The 13,458-nt window shown below is 43.3% G+C and overlaps 1 protein-coding gene and 1 long non-coding RNA gene across 2 annotated transcripts in view; one reads left to right on the top strand and one right to left on the bottom strand.

Annotated features, from left to right (window-relative positions):
- The window catches only part of MOCS3 (molybdenum cofactor synthesis 3), a 96,832-nt gene that overhangs the window by 5,623 nt on the left and 77,751 nt on the right, over nucleotides 1-13,458 (bottom strand). Inside the window, exons 11-12 of the mRNA XM_077289127.1 lie at nucleotides 4,793-4,889; nucleotides 4,268-4,372 (exon numbers count right to left, since the gene is read on the bottom strand). Coding sequence (XP_077145242.1) covers nucleotides 4,268-4,372; nucleotides 4,793-4,889 — 202 coding nt within the window. The remainder of the gene's footprint in view (nucleotides 1-4,267; nucleotides 4,373-4,792; nucleotides 4,890-13,458) is intronic.
- LOC143807508 (uncharacterized) overlaps nucleotides 1-13,458 on the top strand; it is a 165,761-nt gene that overhangs the window by 79,749 nt on the left and 72,554 nt on the right. The window lies entirely within an intron of this gene.

Here is a 13,458-nt window from a genome sequence, read left to right as displayed (position 1 = left end):
CACATCGCTGGATCGGTGTCACACACACTGATCCAGCGATGACAGCGGATGATCAGCGACGAAATAAAGTTCTGGACTTCTAGCTCCGACCAGCGATATCACAGTGGGATCCAGATCGCTGCTGCGTGTCAAACACAACGAGATCGCTATCCAGGACGCTGCAACGTCACGGATCGTCGTCGTTCTCTCTGCAAAGTCGCTTAGTGTTAAGGTACCTTTAGATCTCTGGGTGCTGCAGTTCTGACACAATCAGAGAATTAGCAGTGAAGCAGAGCAGAGAAAGCTAACCCCGCCCACAGCAGGCTCTCTGTGTACATACTGTATGTAGACAGTGAGATGCTTATCACAGGAGGGGGCGGAGTCGGACTTGAAAGTGTACACCAGCTAGTTCCAGCAATGATAATATCCCAGTGATTAAACAGCACCATGCAGCCTGACATGTGACACATTGTTGAATTCTGGGTTTTAACCCCTACTTCACGCTGTCCTCAGATTACATAGCAAAAATCTCTTGACAGATTCCCTTTAAATGGTGAATATGGTGCCCCCCCCAAAAAAAAAACAAAACAAAAACAAACACAATTTAACTGACTTTTTTAAAAAAATTTTAGTGTTCATTATATAGTTCACACAGGGCATTTTTGCTGCTTTTTTTATGCTAATTTTCAGCTGCTTTTTACTATACCAGCAAAGCCTATGAGATTTCACACATGCACACACATTGGTTTTTTGTTTGATCAGTATTTTGCGCTTTGCTGCGTTTTTTGGACATAGAGCATGTCACTTCTTTCAGCATTTTTTCTGCGTTTTTTCATCCATTGACTTGAATGGGTGTTGGAAAAAATGCAGGTATCATTATTTGATGCGTTTTTGCTGCTGAAAATCCAAGGACATTAGCATGGACAAAGAGAAAAAAAATGCACCAAAAACGCACCTAAACCTGCGTTTTTGACGCAGCTTCTTTCCTGCCAAGAAGATCAGGTTTTGCTGCGGAAAAAAAAAGCCGCATAAACGCCCTGTGTGAACTTACCCTAAAAGTGACCCGGGAGAAAGACTCTCTAGGTCAATACAGTGATACCAAAGCTTGCTCAGTTTTTTTTTTCAGTGGTGTAAAAAATAAGTAATAAAAAAAGTTTTGTGTCACCCTCTCCAGAGAGTCTTAACTTGTTACATTTTTTGGAGCTGTGTGATGGCCAGATTGCTCGCATTCTCAACTGGGGTCGCAGTTGGGTCATCATACTGTATTGGGGTCACCATACTCTGCCATGTGAGTACAGTAGGGTCATCATACTGTGCATCTGGAGGGTGCTGTGTAGGGATCATACTGTGTTTGAGAGGCATTTTTGTTGGCATCATATGTTATGGGTGCAAAAATGCAAAAAAAAACCCCATCAAAAAGTTATATCTACTGCAAAGTATTGCAAATAAAATGTCAACACGACATACAATAAACAAGCTCACACAGCTCCATTCTAAGGAAAGAAATTACATTTTACATATCCCCGGTTGTTTTAAATGATTTTATGAATCATAACCTTTTCACTAAAACAAACCCAGAACTTTGTGTGCCCCAGAAGAAACACATGTGAAGATCTCTGAAATGGAGCGATGCAGCGACAAAGAGCGTCAGAATCAGAGGAGCTTCTTTAAAGACCAGTTAAAATTCAACAAGGAGTATAGAGAAAAGACAGAAAGTTCCCAGGTTATAATTTCCTCTATTATTCTAACTGCATGATTATGGTCATGAAAAATAATTATTATCTAAAAGGTCATTTATCAAACCGTTATTTCATACATAAGGACAGATTTAGGCGTCATTCAGATGTCCGTTTGTCAGGTATTTGCGCCATCTGTGTTTTTCAAGCGCAGAATACGCACCCATTATAGTCTATGGTGCTATTCACATCTGTGATTTTTTGCAACCCCAGGATCCAATTTTTGATTGAAGTCATACAAGTGTATGGGTCTGAGAAAAATCTCAGACAGCACACGGTTGGCATCAATGTGTAATTCCTGTGCTGTCCGTGATTAACATCGCCATGTATAGAAGAAGCTTTGCTAATTATCTTTTTTTTCATACATGAAAAATCACTGTTGAAACACTAATGGTTAAAACTGACCACACATTGATTCTTCATGTATGCAAAAAACGGTCCGAGTCTCATCAGACATCTGAATGAGGACTTAAAGGGAACCTGTCACCCCCAAAATCGATGATGAGGTAAGCCCACCAGCTTACTGGTGCACCGGCGCAGGCATACTTTGTCTGTCCTGTTGAGGGCAGAGCAAAGTACTGCAGTGCGCAGGCACCTGGGCCTCTCTGACCTTTCCGGCGCCTGCGCACTGCAGTATTTTGCTCTGCCCTCAACAGGACAGACAAAGTACGCCTGCGCCGGAGCCACGGCGTGAAGGCCAGAAGAGGACGTCATGGAATGAAGATGGGAGGCGCCGGAGCGGACCAGAGACCCATCGGAGCGGGACCGCCCCTGGGTGAGTATAATCTAACGTCTTTTTTTCCTCTTTCAGGTAACATCGGCGGCTTATCTACAGCATTACAGAATGCTGTAGATAAGCCCCTGATGATGGTGAGCTTACCTCACCATCGATTTTGGGGGTGACAGGTTCCCTTTAAAGCCAGACAGCATTATGAGAAGAGGAAAGGCTTAAAGGGAACCTGCCATGTGAAAAAAAGCTATTGACCTGCGACTATGGGGTTAATCTCAGGGTTACTAGCGCCCTGAAGCCGTGCTGCCACCACATGGAAAGTCTGGCTATTGGAAGGAAATCAACATTATTCCTCCCAGCAGCCTGAGGCTTTCAGTCACTGCACAGTGCACAGTGGCTGTAACCTTGCACCGGCACTGACTGACAGCTGGCTCTACAGTGCATCAGTACAAAGCCAGCTGTCAGTCAGTGATGGCGCACGGTTACTGCCGCAACTCACTATGTACTGAGCGGAGACGGAAGCCTGAGGCTGCATGGAGGAATAAAGATAATTTTCTCCCAGTAGCTGGGCTTTCAAAGCGGACGCAGAGCAGCTTCAGCACGCTATTAGCCTGCAGAGCTAACCCATATCTGCAGGTTAATAGCATTTTTTACCTTAAATGAAAAACGTGTGCACTGCCTTTACACTTATGGTGCTCAGGTAGGTTCCAACACCATGACAATATAAAATAAAACCTGGCACTCAACTTTATCAACTGGAAATATATTTATTATCAGCAACAAAAAACGTTTCGGTCCCGAACTGGACCTTCATCAGTTACGTGCTGTGAAGGATATGTGCGAGAAACAAGCCCGTATGAGCAGATGATAATTAATTTTCCATAAGGAAGTGGATAGTTAACCTATGTAGGGCTGTATGGACAAGACACCGTATTGGATTAGTGTGGCTGACGCGGTGTCCACCGCTGGTAACAGCCACCTAGAAACTGTGCTCAGGGAGAGGGCGAGGACCTGTGACTCCGGACGCCGCGTGAGGTGGAAGCGGTGAGTCCGGATGAGCTGCAGGACCTTTCTGGCGTCACAGGGCACGTGATCAGTCTCTACGCGTTTCGGAGACAACTGTCTCCTTCCTCAGGAATCCTGAGGAAGGAGACAGTTGTCTCCGAAACGCGTAGAGACTGATCCTCACTGCACCCCGTACTTGCGTTCACGTTCACTTGCACTCACGGGTTCAGGGAAGCGATCACGTGCCCTGTGACGCCAGAAAGGTCCTGCAGCTCATCCGGACTCACCGCTTCCACCTCACGCGGCGTCCGGAGTCACAGGTCCTCGCCCTCTCCCTGAGCACAGTTTCTAGGTGGCTGTTACCGGCCGGAGCAGCCACCTGTTTAGACCATTCCTATCTTGGATCTCCAAAGCAACGACAGCATCCATTAGGTTCTCCAGCCCCTCAAGGATTCGGGTAAGCATATGTGGATGCACCCTTGACATTTTAAGTATTGATTTTTAGCCGGAGATATCCTGCGCTTGTTTCCCTTAGAGACTCTTTTTGAATCGTATAGCTTACCAACAAGCATCACTGATTGAGTTTTCAAAGCGGACCACCTTCATTTGAGGCATTTCTGTATACAACAGCACCCTATTTCCTTTATATTTGCCACTGTCCAGCGCGCACCTATATACCTTAGGTGTATATTGTTTCTTACTATATATCTTATTTACAAACCATTTGTGGAGGTTTGTTGGTGTCGCTGCAAGGACTCTGATCTACGGATACTTAGCGCCACTAGATACTGTTTTTTTACATATTTCTTAAGCTTACCTTTATTGCCCATTTCTTTAGTGCTCTTGGTTAATTCTGACAGTCTTTCAGTCAGGACATTGACCCAAGTCAAATTTCTGTCTTCCAGTTGACTCAAAGATATATCTTTAAGTACTTTAAGAAAAAATTGTTCAGTTAAAGTGTTTTTATTGTTGGATAAGTTTCAGTAAACCTTGCCATTTATTAATTGAAATCCTTGGTATGATTGGCAGTCTTCCCTGTATGACTGTGTATGCAGAGATAGGTGTCAATCACTAGTAGGACCGCCCGCTGGACTCGTACGGATATGTACACCAGGGATTTCAAGGAATAAATGATAAAGAATCGTTTCCCACAAACCTATATATTCTGCTCAGCTTCTCCTTCTTTATACTGTGCTGTCCACAGATCATAGAGATGGATTTACTGCTGTTCAGTGTGGGTTTTTTTTTTCTCAAAACTTTTTATGACTAAACATATCATATATATTAAAAAAGCAACAAATATGTCACAAAAATATCACTCATCCTGTACAAGTAAGGATACGAATAGAATGTTCCAGATGACATATATCCACTTCAGCCTGTGGTCGCACATCAATAAGCAAGTGCGGAACTTTTTCATCAAGCATTTGTTTATAGATCTGAAATTGGAACAAACAAAATATTAAGATGAAAAATAATCTAAAGCACAATTTATTGTCAGTATTGTTACAACTTTTTTTGAATGGTCTTATATTTAATAAAAATCAAAGGGCTTTTTCCCAAAAATATAATGTCATTACCTTATGATTAATGGTATTAAGCCCTTAAAGATTAACTTGTTTATCCAGGCTTAAGTTATTGATGAAGATAAATACATAGGAAATGGATATTCCAAAATCCACAAAAACATAATAAAATGTAATTTTGAATGCATCATAATGAAAATGCACATGGGCTGCACAATATACTATGTGGGCTGCGTAATCTACAACGTGGGCTGCGCAATGTACTACGTGGGCTGCGCAATGTACTGCGTTGGCTGCGCAATGTACTGCATGGGCTGCGCAATATACTACGTGGGCTGCGCAATATACTACGTGGGCTGCGCAATATACTACATGGGCTGCGCAATATACTACATGGGCTGCGCAATATACTACGTAGGCTGCGCAATATACAACGTGGGCTGCGCAGTATATAACGTGGGCTGCGCAATATAGAACGTGGGCTGCGCAATGTACTATGTGGGCTGCGCAAATATACTACGTGGGCTGTGCAATATACTACGTGGACTGCACAATATACTACGTAGGCTGCGCAATATACAACGTGGGCTGCGCAATATAGAACGTGGGCTGCGCAATGTACTATGTGGGCTGCGCAAATATACTACGTGGGCTACGCAATGTACAACTTGGCTGCGCAATGTACAACGTGGGCTGCGCAATGTACAACGTGGGCTGCGCAATGTACAACGTGGGCTGCGCAATATACTACGTGGGCTGCGCAATATACTACGTGGGCTGCGCAATATACTACGTGGGCTGCGCAATATACTACGTGGGCTGCGCAATATACTACGTGGGCTGCGCAATATACTACGTGGGCTGCGTAATCTACCACGTGGGCTGCGCAATGTACAACGTGGGCTGCGCAATGTACTACGTGGGCTGCGCAATGTACTACGTGGGCTGCGCAATGTACTACGTGGGCTGCGCAATGTACTGCGTGGGCTGCGCAATGTACTGCGTTGGCTGCGCAATGTACTGCGTTGCCTGCGCAATGTACTGCGTTGGCTGCGCAATGTACTGCGTGGGCTGCGCAATATACTACGTGGGCTGCGCAATATACTACGTGGGCTGCGCAATATACTACGTGGGCTGCGCAATATACTACGTGGGCTGCGCAATATACTATGTGAGCTGCATAATCTACAACGTGGGCTGCGCAATGTACAACGTGGGCTGCGCAATGTACAACGTGGGCTGCGCAATATACTATGTGGGCTGCGCAATGTACTACGTGGGCTGCGCAATGTACTGCGTGGGCTGCACAATGTACTGTGTAAGCTGCGCAATGTACTGCGTGGGCTGCGCAATGTACTGCGTGGCTGTGCAATATACTACGTGGGCTGTGCTATACACTACGCATACATATTCTAGAATACCCGATGCGTTAGAATCGGGCCACCATCTAGTTTACTATATAATTGTCTAAGGGTCACTTCCGTCTGTCTGTCTGTCCTTCTGTCTGTCTGCCTGTCACGGATATTCATTGGTCGCGGCCTCTGTCTGTCATGGAAATCCAAGTCGCTGATTGGTCGCGGCAAAACGGCCACGACCAATCAGCGACGGCACAGTCCGGCGGCAAAAATCGTTATATACTTACCGTCCGTCGGCCCCTCGGATCCAGAACAGGCCTTTCCCGCTCCTCGCGACGCTCCGGTGACCGCTCCATGCATTGCGGTCTCGAGAGATGATGACGTAGCGGTCTCGCGAGACCGCTACATCATCATCTCGCGCGACCGCAATGCACTCTTGGGTCTGGAGCGCCCAAGGAGCGTCGGTAACCGCTTTGCATGGATCCGGGGCCAACGGAAGGTGAGTATATAACTATTTTTTATTTTAATTCTTTTTTTTTTTTTTTAACAGGGATAGGATGCCCACTTTGCTATATACTGCGTGGGCTGTGCAATATACTACGTGGGCTGTGCAATATAATACGTGGGCTGTGCAATATACTACGTGGGCTGTGCAATATACTATGTGGGCTGTGCAATATAATATATGGGCTGTGCAATATATTACGTGGGCTGTGCAATATACTACGTGGGCTGTGCAATATACTACGTGGGCTATGCAATATACTACGTGGGCTGTGCAATATACTACGTGGGCTGTGCAATATACTACGTGGGCTGTGCAATATACTACGTGGCCTGTGTTATACACTACGTGGGCTGTGTTATACACTACGTGGCCTGTGTTATATACTGCGTGCGTGGGCTGTTATATACTACGTGGCTGTGTTATATGCTATGTGGGCTGTTATACACTCCGTGGGCTCTGCTATATACTACGTGGGCTGTGCTATATACTACGTGGGCTGTGCTATATACTACGTGGCTGTGCAATATACTACGTGGCTGTGCAATATTCTACGTGGCTGTGCTATTTATTATGTGGGCTGTTATATACTACATGGCCGGCCGCGAACAATCAGCGACAGGCGCAGTCCTGTGTATTCAATGTATTATTCTAAAATCTTCATAAATAAACTACATACATATTCTAGAATACCCGACGCATTAGAATCGGGCTACCATCTAGTGTATTAATATTTACGTTATACCAGCTTACTGTAAACTTTTTTGCCTTCATGTGTACAGCACCCTGCAGTGACCACGGCCATCCAGAGAGGATGCAAAATAAATGTTAGATATCTGCAAGATTTTCTCACGTTTCAGAAAGATCATAGGATTGGAACTCAGCAGCAAAGAAAGAAGCTCTGGTCCCGAACTGATAAATGTAAAACACATTATACTAAAATTGGTAAAGACAAGAGAACATTCAACTCCTTGTTTCATTTTGTTGTGTAATCCTAGCTGTATCTTAGATATACGGAAAATGCAGCTAAATCGTGCTTGTAGAAATCAAGAAAAGGGTGGAGAACGCTTTTCAGCATTTCCTTCCCTTCCAGAAAGGCTAAGAAAAGAATACTAAAAGGAAATGTGTGAAATATGTGCAAAAAAACCCCAGTGGAATAATTAGCATCGTTACTAATAGTTTTAGAAGAAAAAAACAACAGGATACTGGTACGTGACATCGTTTAGCAAAAATATATTACATTTATTTAACACAGCAATGGAGGTGACATTGTTTCTGAGCTTTAAAGAAGATGTACTGTTAAAGGAAAACCAAGTGAACAGCGCAGATTTTACAATTATTACCATTTGGAATGATAGTCATCAAACTCCTAACAGAAATGAAGCTAAAAAGGAATCTGTCAGCAGGATGTCACCCCCAAACTATCTCTATGCACATGTCGCCTTTTCAAAGACAAGTGCAGCAATGCTTTACATGGCCGCTCCGTTCATCCCTTACCGAGAAATCAGCGTTTCAATTGATATGCAAATGAGGCTGAAGAACTATTTGTAGATCTGAAGCTTCTGTCACCCCAGATCTATTCCCCATCTAGAGTCACCTCCTCCTGCTTGTCTGACTGCCTCTAGGCTGTGTGACCTCAGGCAAGGGACCCGTCAATCACACAGGACGAAGCGGTGCTGGCAGGGAATAGAGCTGTGATGACGCGGGCTTCAGATCTACCATAGACATTTCCATATCAATTCAAACGCTGATTTCTCAGCATATTGACAATCCACTTTTAATGCTGGAGTTTGTGCAGAGGCTAGAGATGTTGTCCTGTCAGTAGAGCATATGATGATGTGGCACTTACTGTTTGTTATACAGGTATGTCAGGTCCTCCTGCTCTTGTTACTGCAGCTTTCCTCACAGACTGCACAGCTCTACACAATGGCTGCTGGTGGAGGAGCATGTGATCAGACCAGTCCAATAGTGATAAGTGCAGAGTTTGCCTAGGGTGCTTGAGTGACGTGTTCGAGTCCCTGCGGGCACATGAGTGTCCGTGTTTGTCAGGCAATCCTCGCATGTTTTGTGGCTGCCTGATCACGTCAATGCACATCCAGTTTAATTTGCATGTGACTTTATAGTCACATCAGATTACTTAAAAAATAGGAATGATTGTTACTGTTTTCCTAGAACCCATAATGCCATACAACTATAGTTTCAGTAGTAAAGCTAAGTGTTTTCATTTTTTGCTCCCCTCCTTCCCAGAACCATAACGTTTTTATTTTTCTGTCAATATGGCCATGTGGGGCTTATTTTTTGTGGGATGAGTTGTACTTTTGAACAACACCATTGGTTTTACCATGTCGTGTACTAGAAAACGGAAAATAAATTCCACTTGGTTTTTGTTTGGCTTTTTTGCTAGATTCACTAAATGCTAAAACTGACCGGCCATTATGATTCTCCAGGTCATTACGAGTTCATACATGTAGAAAAGCCGCGGAGACACCATCACGTGTTTCTCAACGTCTGTCTGTGGATGGATACCATGTTTTGGCATAGGTGGTTTTCCTTTATTGGATGCTGCCCTTCACGTGGTTGTTCCTTCCCGGTGAAAGACCTGGCTATTCATTGCTTGCGTTGAGAAACACGTGATGGTGTCTCTGCGGCTTTTCTACATGCATTTGCATATTTCCCATAAGGGATGGGGGCAGTGTTCTGGATCACTGCGTTAAGAAACACGTGATGGTGTCTCCGCGGTGTTGGATGTTTTGATCTCCCCGAGGTCATTCATCCTTATGTTTATATTACGAGTTCATAGATACCAAACATGTCTAGGTTAGTGTTGAGCGATACCGTCCGATACTTGAAAGTATCGGTATCGGAAAGTATCGGCCGATACCGGCAAAGTATCGGATCTAATCCGATACCGATACCCGATACCAATACAAGTCAATGGGACTCAAGTATCGGACGGTATCCCTGATGGTTCCCAGGGTCTGAAGGAGAGGAAACTCTCCTTCAGGCCCTGGGATCCATATAAATGTGTAAAAGCCGTGACGTCATGGGACGCAGGACACGCGCCCATGTGACCGCGACGCGACCAATCACAAGCCAGAACGTAATTTTAAAATCCTGAAGGACCTGAAATTACGTCACGGCTTGCTGTGATTGGTCGCGTCGCGGCCACATGGGCGGCACGCGACCAATCACAAGCCGGGACTTCACGGAAGGAAGTAAACGCGCGAATTTTAAGCAAAGAACGCTGCCGGTTCCCTCCGTGAGGTCCAGGCTGCGTCGGAGAGGTGAGTATAGCAATATTTTTTATTTTAATTCTTTCTTTTACACATTATTACATTAATGTTGTTTCGATACCGATACCCGATACCACAAAAGTATCGGATCTCGGTATCGGAATTCCGATACCCGCAAGTATTGGCCGATACCCGATACTTGCGGTATCGGAATGCTCAACACTAGTCTAGGTTCTTTTTTATCCAAGTGGTGAAAAAAATTTCCAAACTTTGCTTAAAAAAAAAAAAAAAAAAAAAAATTGTGCCATTTTCCGATACCCGTAGTGTCTCCATTTTTCGTGATCTGGGGTTGGGTGAGGGCTTATTTTTTGGGTGCCGAACTGAAGTTTTTAATGATACCATTTTGGTGCAGATACGTTCTTTTGATTGCCCATTATTGCATTTTAACCCCTTAAGCCCCGAGGATGGTTTGCACGTTAATGACCGGGCCAATTTTTACAATTCTGACCACTGTCCCTTTATGAGGTTATAACTCTGGAACGCTTCAACGGATCTTGGCGATTCTGACATTGTTTTCTCGTGACATATTGTACTTCATGTTAGTGGTAAAATTTATTCGATATAACTTGTGTTTATTTGTGAAAAAAATGGAAATTTGGCAAAAATTTTGAAAATTTCACAATTTTCCAACTTTGAATTTCTATGCCCTTAAATCAGAGAGATACGTCACGCAAAATACTTAATAAGTAACATTTGCCACATGTCTACTTTACATCAGCACAATTTTGGAACCAACATTTTTTTTTGTTAGGGAGTTATAAGGGTTAAAAGTTGACCAGCAATTTCTCATTTTTACAACACCATTTTTTTTTAGGGACCACATCTCATTTGAAGTCATTTTGAGGGGTCTATATGATAGAAAATAACCAAGTGTGACACCATTCTAAAAACTGCACCCCTCAAGGTGCTCAAAACCACATTCAAGAAGTTTATTAACCCTTCAGGTGTTTCACAGGAATTTTTGGAATGTTTAAATAAAAATGAACATTTAACTTTTTTTCACACAAAATTTACTTCAGCTCCAATTTGTTTTATTTTACCAAGGGTAACAGGAGAAATTGGACCACAAAAATTGTTGTGCAATTTGTCCTGAGTACGCTGATACCCCATATGTGGGTGTAAACCATTGTTTGGGTGCATGGCAGAGCTCGGAAGGGAAGGAGCGCCATTTGACTTTTCAATGCAAAATTGACTGGAATTGAGATGGGAGGCCATGTTGCGTTTGGAGAGCCCCTGATGTGCCTAAACATTAAAACCCCCCACAAGTGACACCATTTTGGAAAGTAGACCCCCTAAGGAACTTATCTTGATGTGTTTTGAGAGCTTTGAACCCCCAAGTGTTTCACTGCAGTTTATAACGCAGAGCCGTGAAAATAAAATTTATTTTTTTTCAGAAAAATGATATTTTAGCCCCCAGTTTTGTATTTTCACAAGGGTAACAGGATAAATTGGACTCCAAAAGTTGTTTTCCAATTTGTCCTGAGTACGCTGATACCCCATATGTGGGGGGGAACCACTGTTTGGGCGCATGGCAGAGCTCGGAAGGGAAGGGGCACCATTTGGAATGCAGACTTAGATGGATTGGTCTGCAGGCGTCACGTTGCATTTGCAGAGCCCCTGATGTACCCAAACAGTACAACCCCCCCACAAGTGACCCCATATTGGAAACTAGACCTCCTGAGGAACTTATCTAGATGTGTTTTGAGAGCTTTGAACCCCCAAGTGTTTCACTACAGTTTACAACGCAGTGCCGTGAAAATAAAAAATCCATTTTTTCCCACAAAAATGATTTTTAGCCCCCCAAATTTTTATTTTCCCAGAGATAACAAGAGAACTTAGACCCCAAAAGTTGTTGTCCAATTTGTCCCGAGTACGCTGATGCCCCATATGTTGGGGTAAACCCCTGTTTGGGCGCACGGGAGAGCTCGGAAGGGAAGGAGCACTGTTTTACTTTTTCAACGCAGAATTGTCTGGAATTGAGATCGGACGCCATGTCGCGTTTGGAGAGCCCCTGATGTGCCTGAACAGTGGAAACTCCCCAATTCTACCTGAAACTAATCCAAACACACCCCTAACCCTAATCCCAACTGTAAACCTAACCACACCCCTAGCCCTGACACACCCCTAATTCTAATCGCAACCCTAATCCCAACCGTAAATGTAATCCAAACCCTAACCCTAACTTTAGCCCCAACCCTAACTTTATCCCCAACCCTAACCCTAGCCCTAACCCTAGCCCTAACCCTAGCCCTAACCCTAGCCCTAACGCTAGCCCTAACGCTAGCCCTAACTCTAGCCCTAACCCTAACCCGAAAATGGAAATAAATACATTTTTTTAATTTTATTATTTTTCCCTAACTAAGGGGGTGATGAAGGGGGGTTTGATTTACTTTTATAGCGTTTTTTATATCGGATTTTTATGATTGGCAGCTGTCGCACACTAAAAGACGCTTTTTATAGCAAAAACGTTTTTGCGTCTCCACATTTTGAGACCTATAATTTTTCCGTATTTTGGTCCACAGAGTCATGTGAGGTCTTGTTTTTTGCGGGACGAGTTGACGTTTTTATTGGTAACATTTTCGGACATGTGACAGTTTTTGATCACTTTTTATTCCGATTTTTGTGAGGCAGAATGACCAAAAACCAGCTATTCATGAATTTCTTTTGGGGGAGGCGTTTATACCGTTTCACGTTTGGTAAAATTGATAAAGCAGTTTTATTCGTCGGGTCAGTACAATTACAGCGATATCTCATTTATATAATTTTTTTATGTTTTGGCGCTTTTATACGATAAAAGCTATTTTATAGAAAAAATAATTATTTTGGCATCGCTTTATTCTGAGGACTATAACTTTTTTATTTTTTTTGCTTATGGTGCTGTATGGCGGCTCGTTTTTTGCGGGACAAGATGACGTTTTCAGCGGTACCATGGTTATTTATATCCGTCTTTTTGATCGCGTGTTATTCCACTTTTTGTTGGGCGGTATGATAATAAAGCGTTGTTTTTTGGCTCGTTTTTTTTTTTTTTTTTCTTACGGTGTTCACTGAAGGGGTTAACTAGTGGGACAGTTTTATAGGTTGGGTCGTTACGGACGCGGCGATACTAAATATGTGTACTTTTATTGTTTTGTGGTTTTTTTTTTAGATAAAGAAATGTATTTATGGGAATAATATATATTTTTTTTCTTCTTTATTTAGGTATTTTTTTTTTTTTTTTTTTACACATGTGGAAATTTTTTTAAATCTTTTTTACTTTGTCCCGGGGGGGACATCACAGATCGCCGATCTGATAGTTTGCATAGCACTCTATCAGATCGGCGCTCTCACTC

Source organism: Ranitomeya variabilis, chromosome 2 (genome assembly GCF_051348905.1).
Source record: "Ranitomeya variabilis isolate aRanVar5 chromosome 2, aRanVar5.hap1, whole genome shotgun sequence".
NCBI classification, from domain to species: Eukaryota; Metazoa; Chordata; class Amphibia; order Anura; family Dendrobatidae; genus Ranitomeya; species Ranitomeya variabilis.
This window is presented reverse-complemented; position numbering and strand designations above follow the sequence as displayed.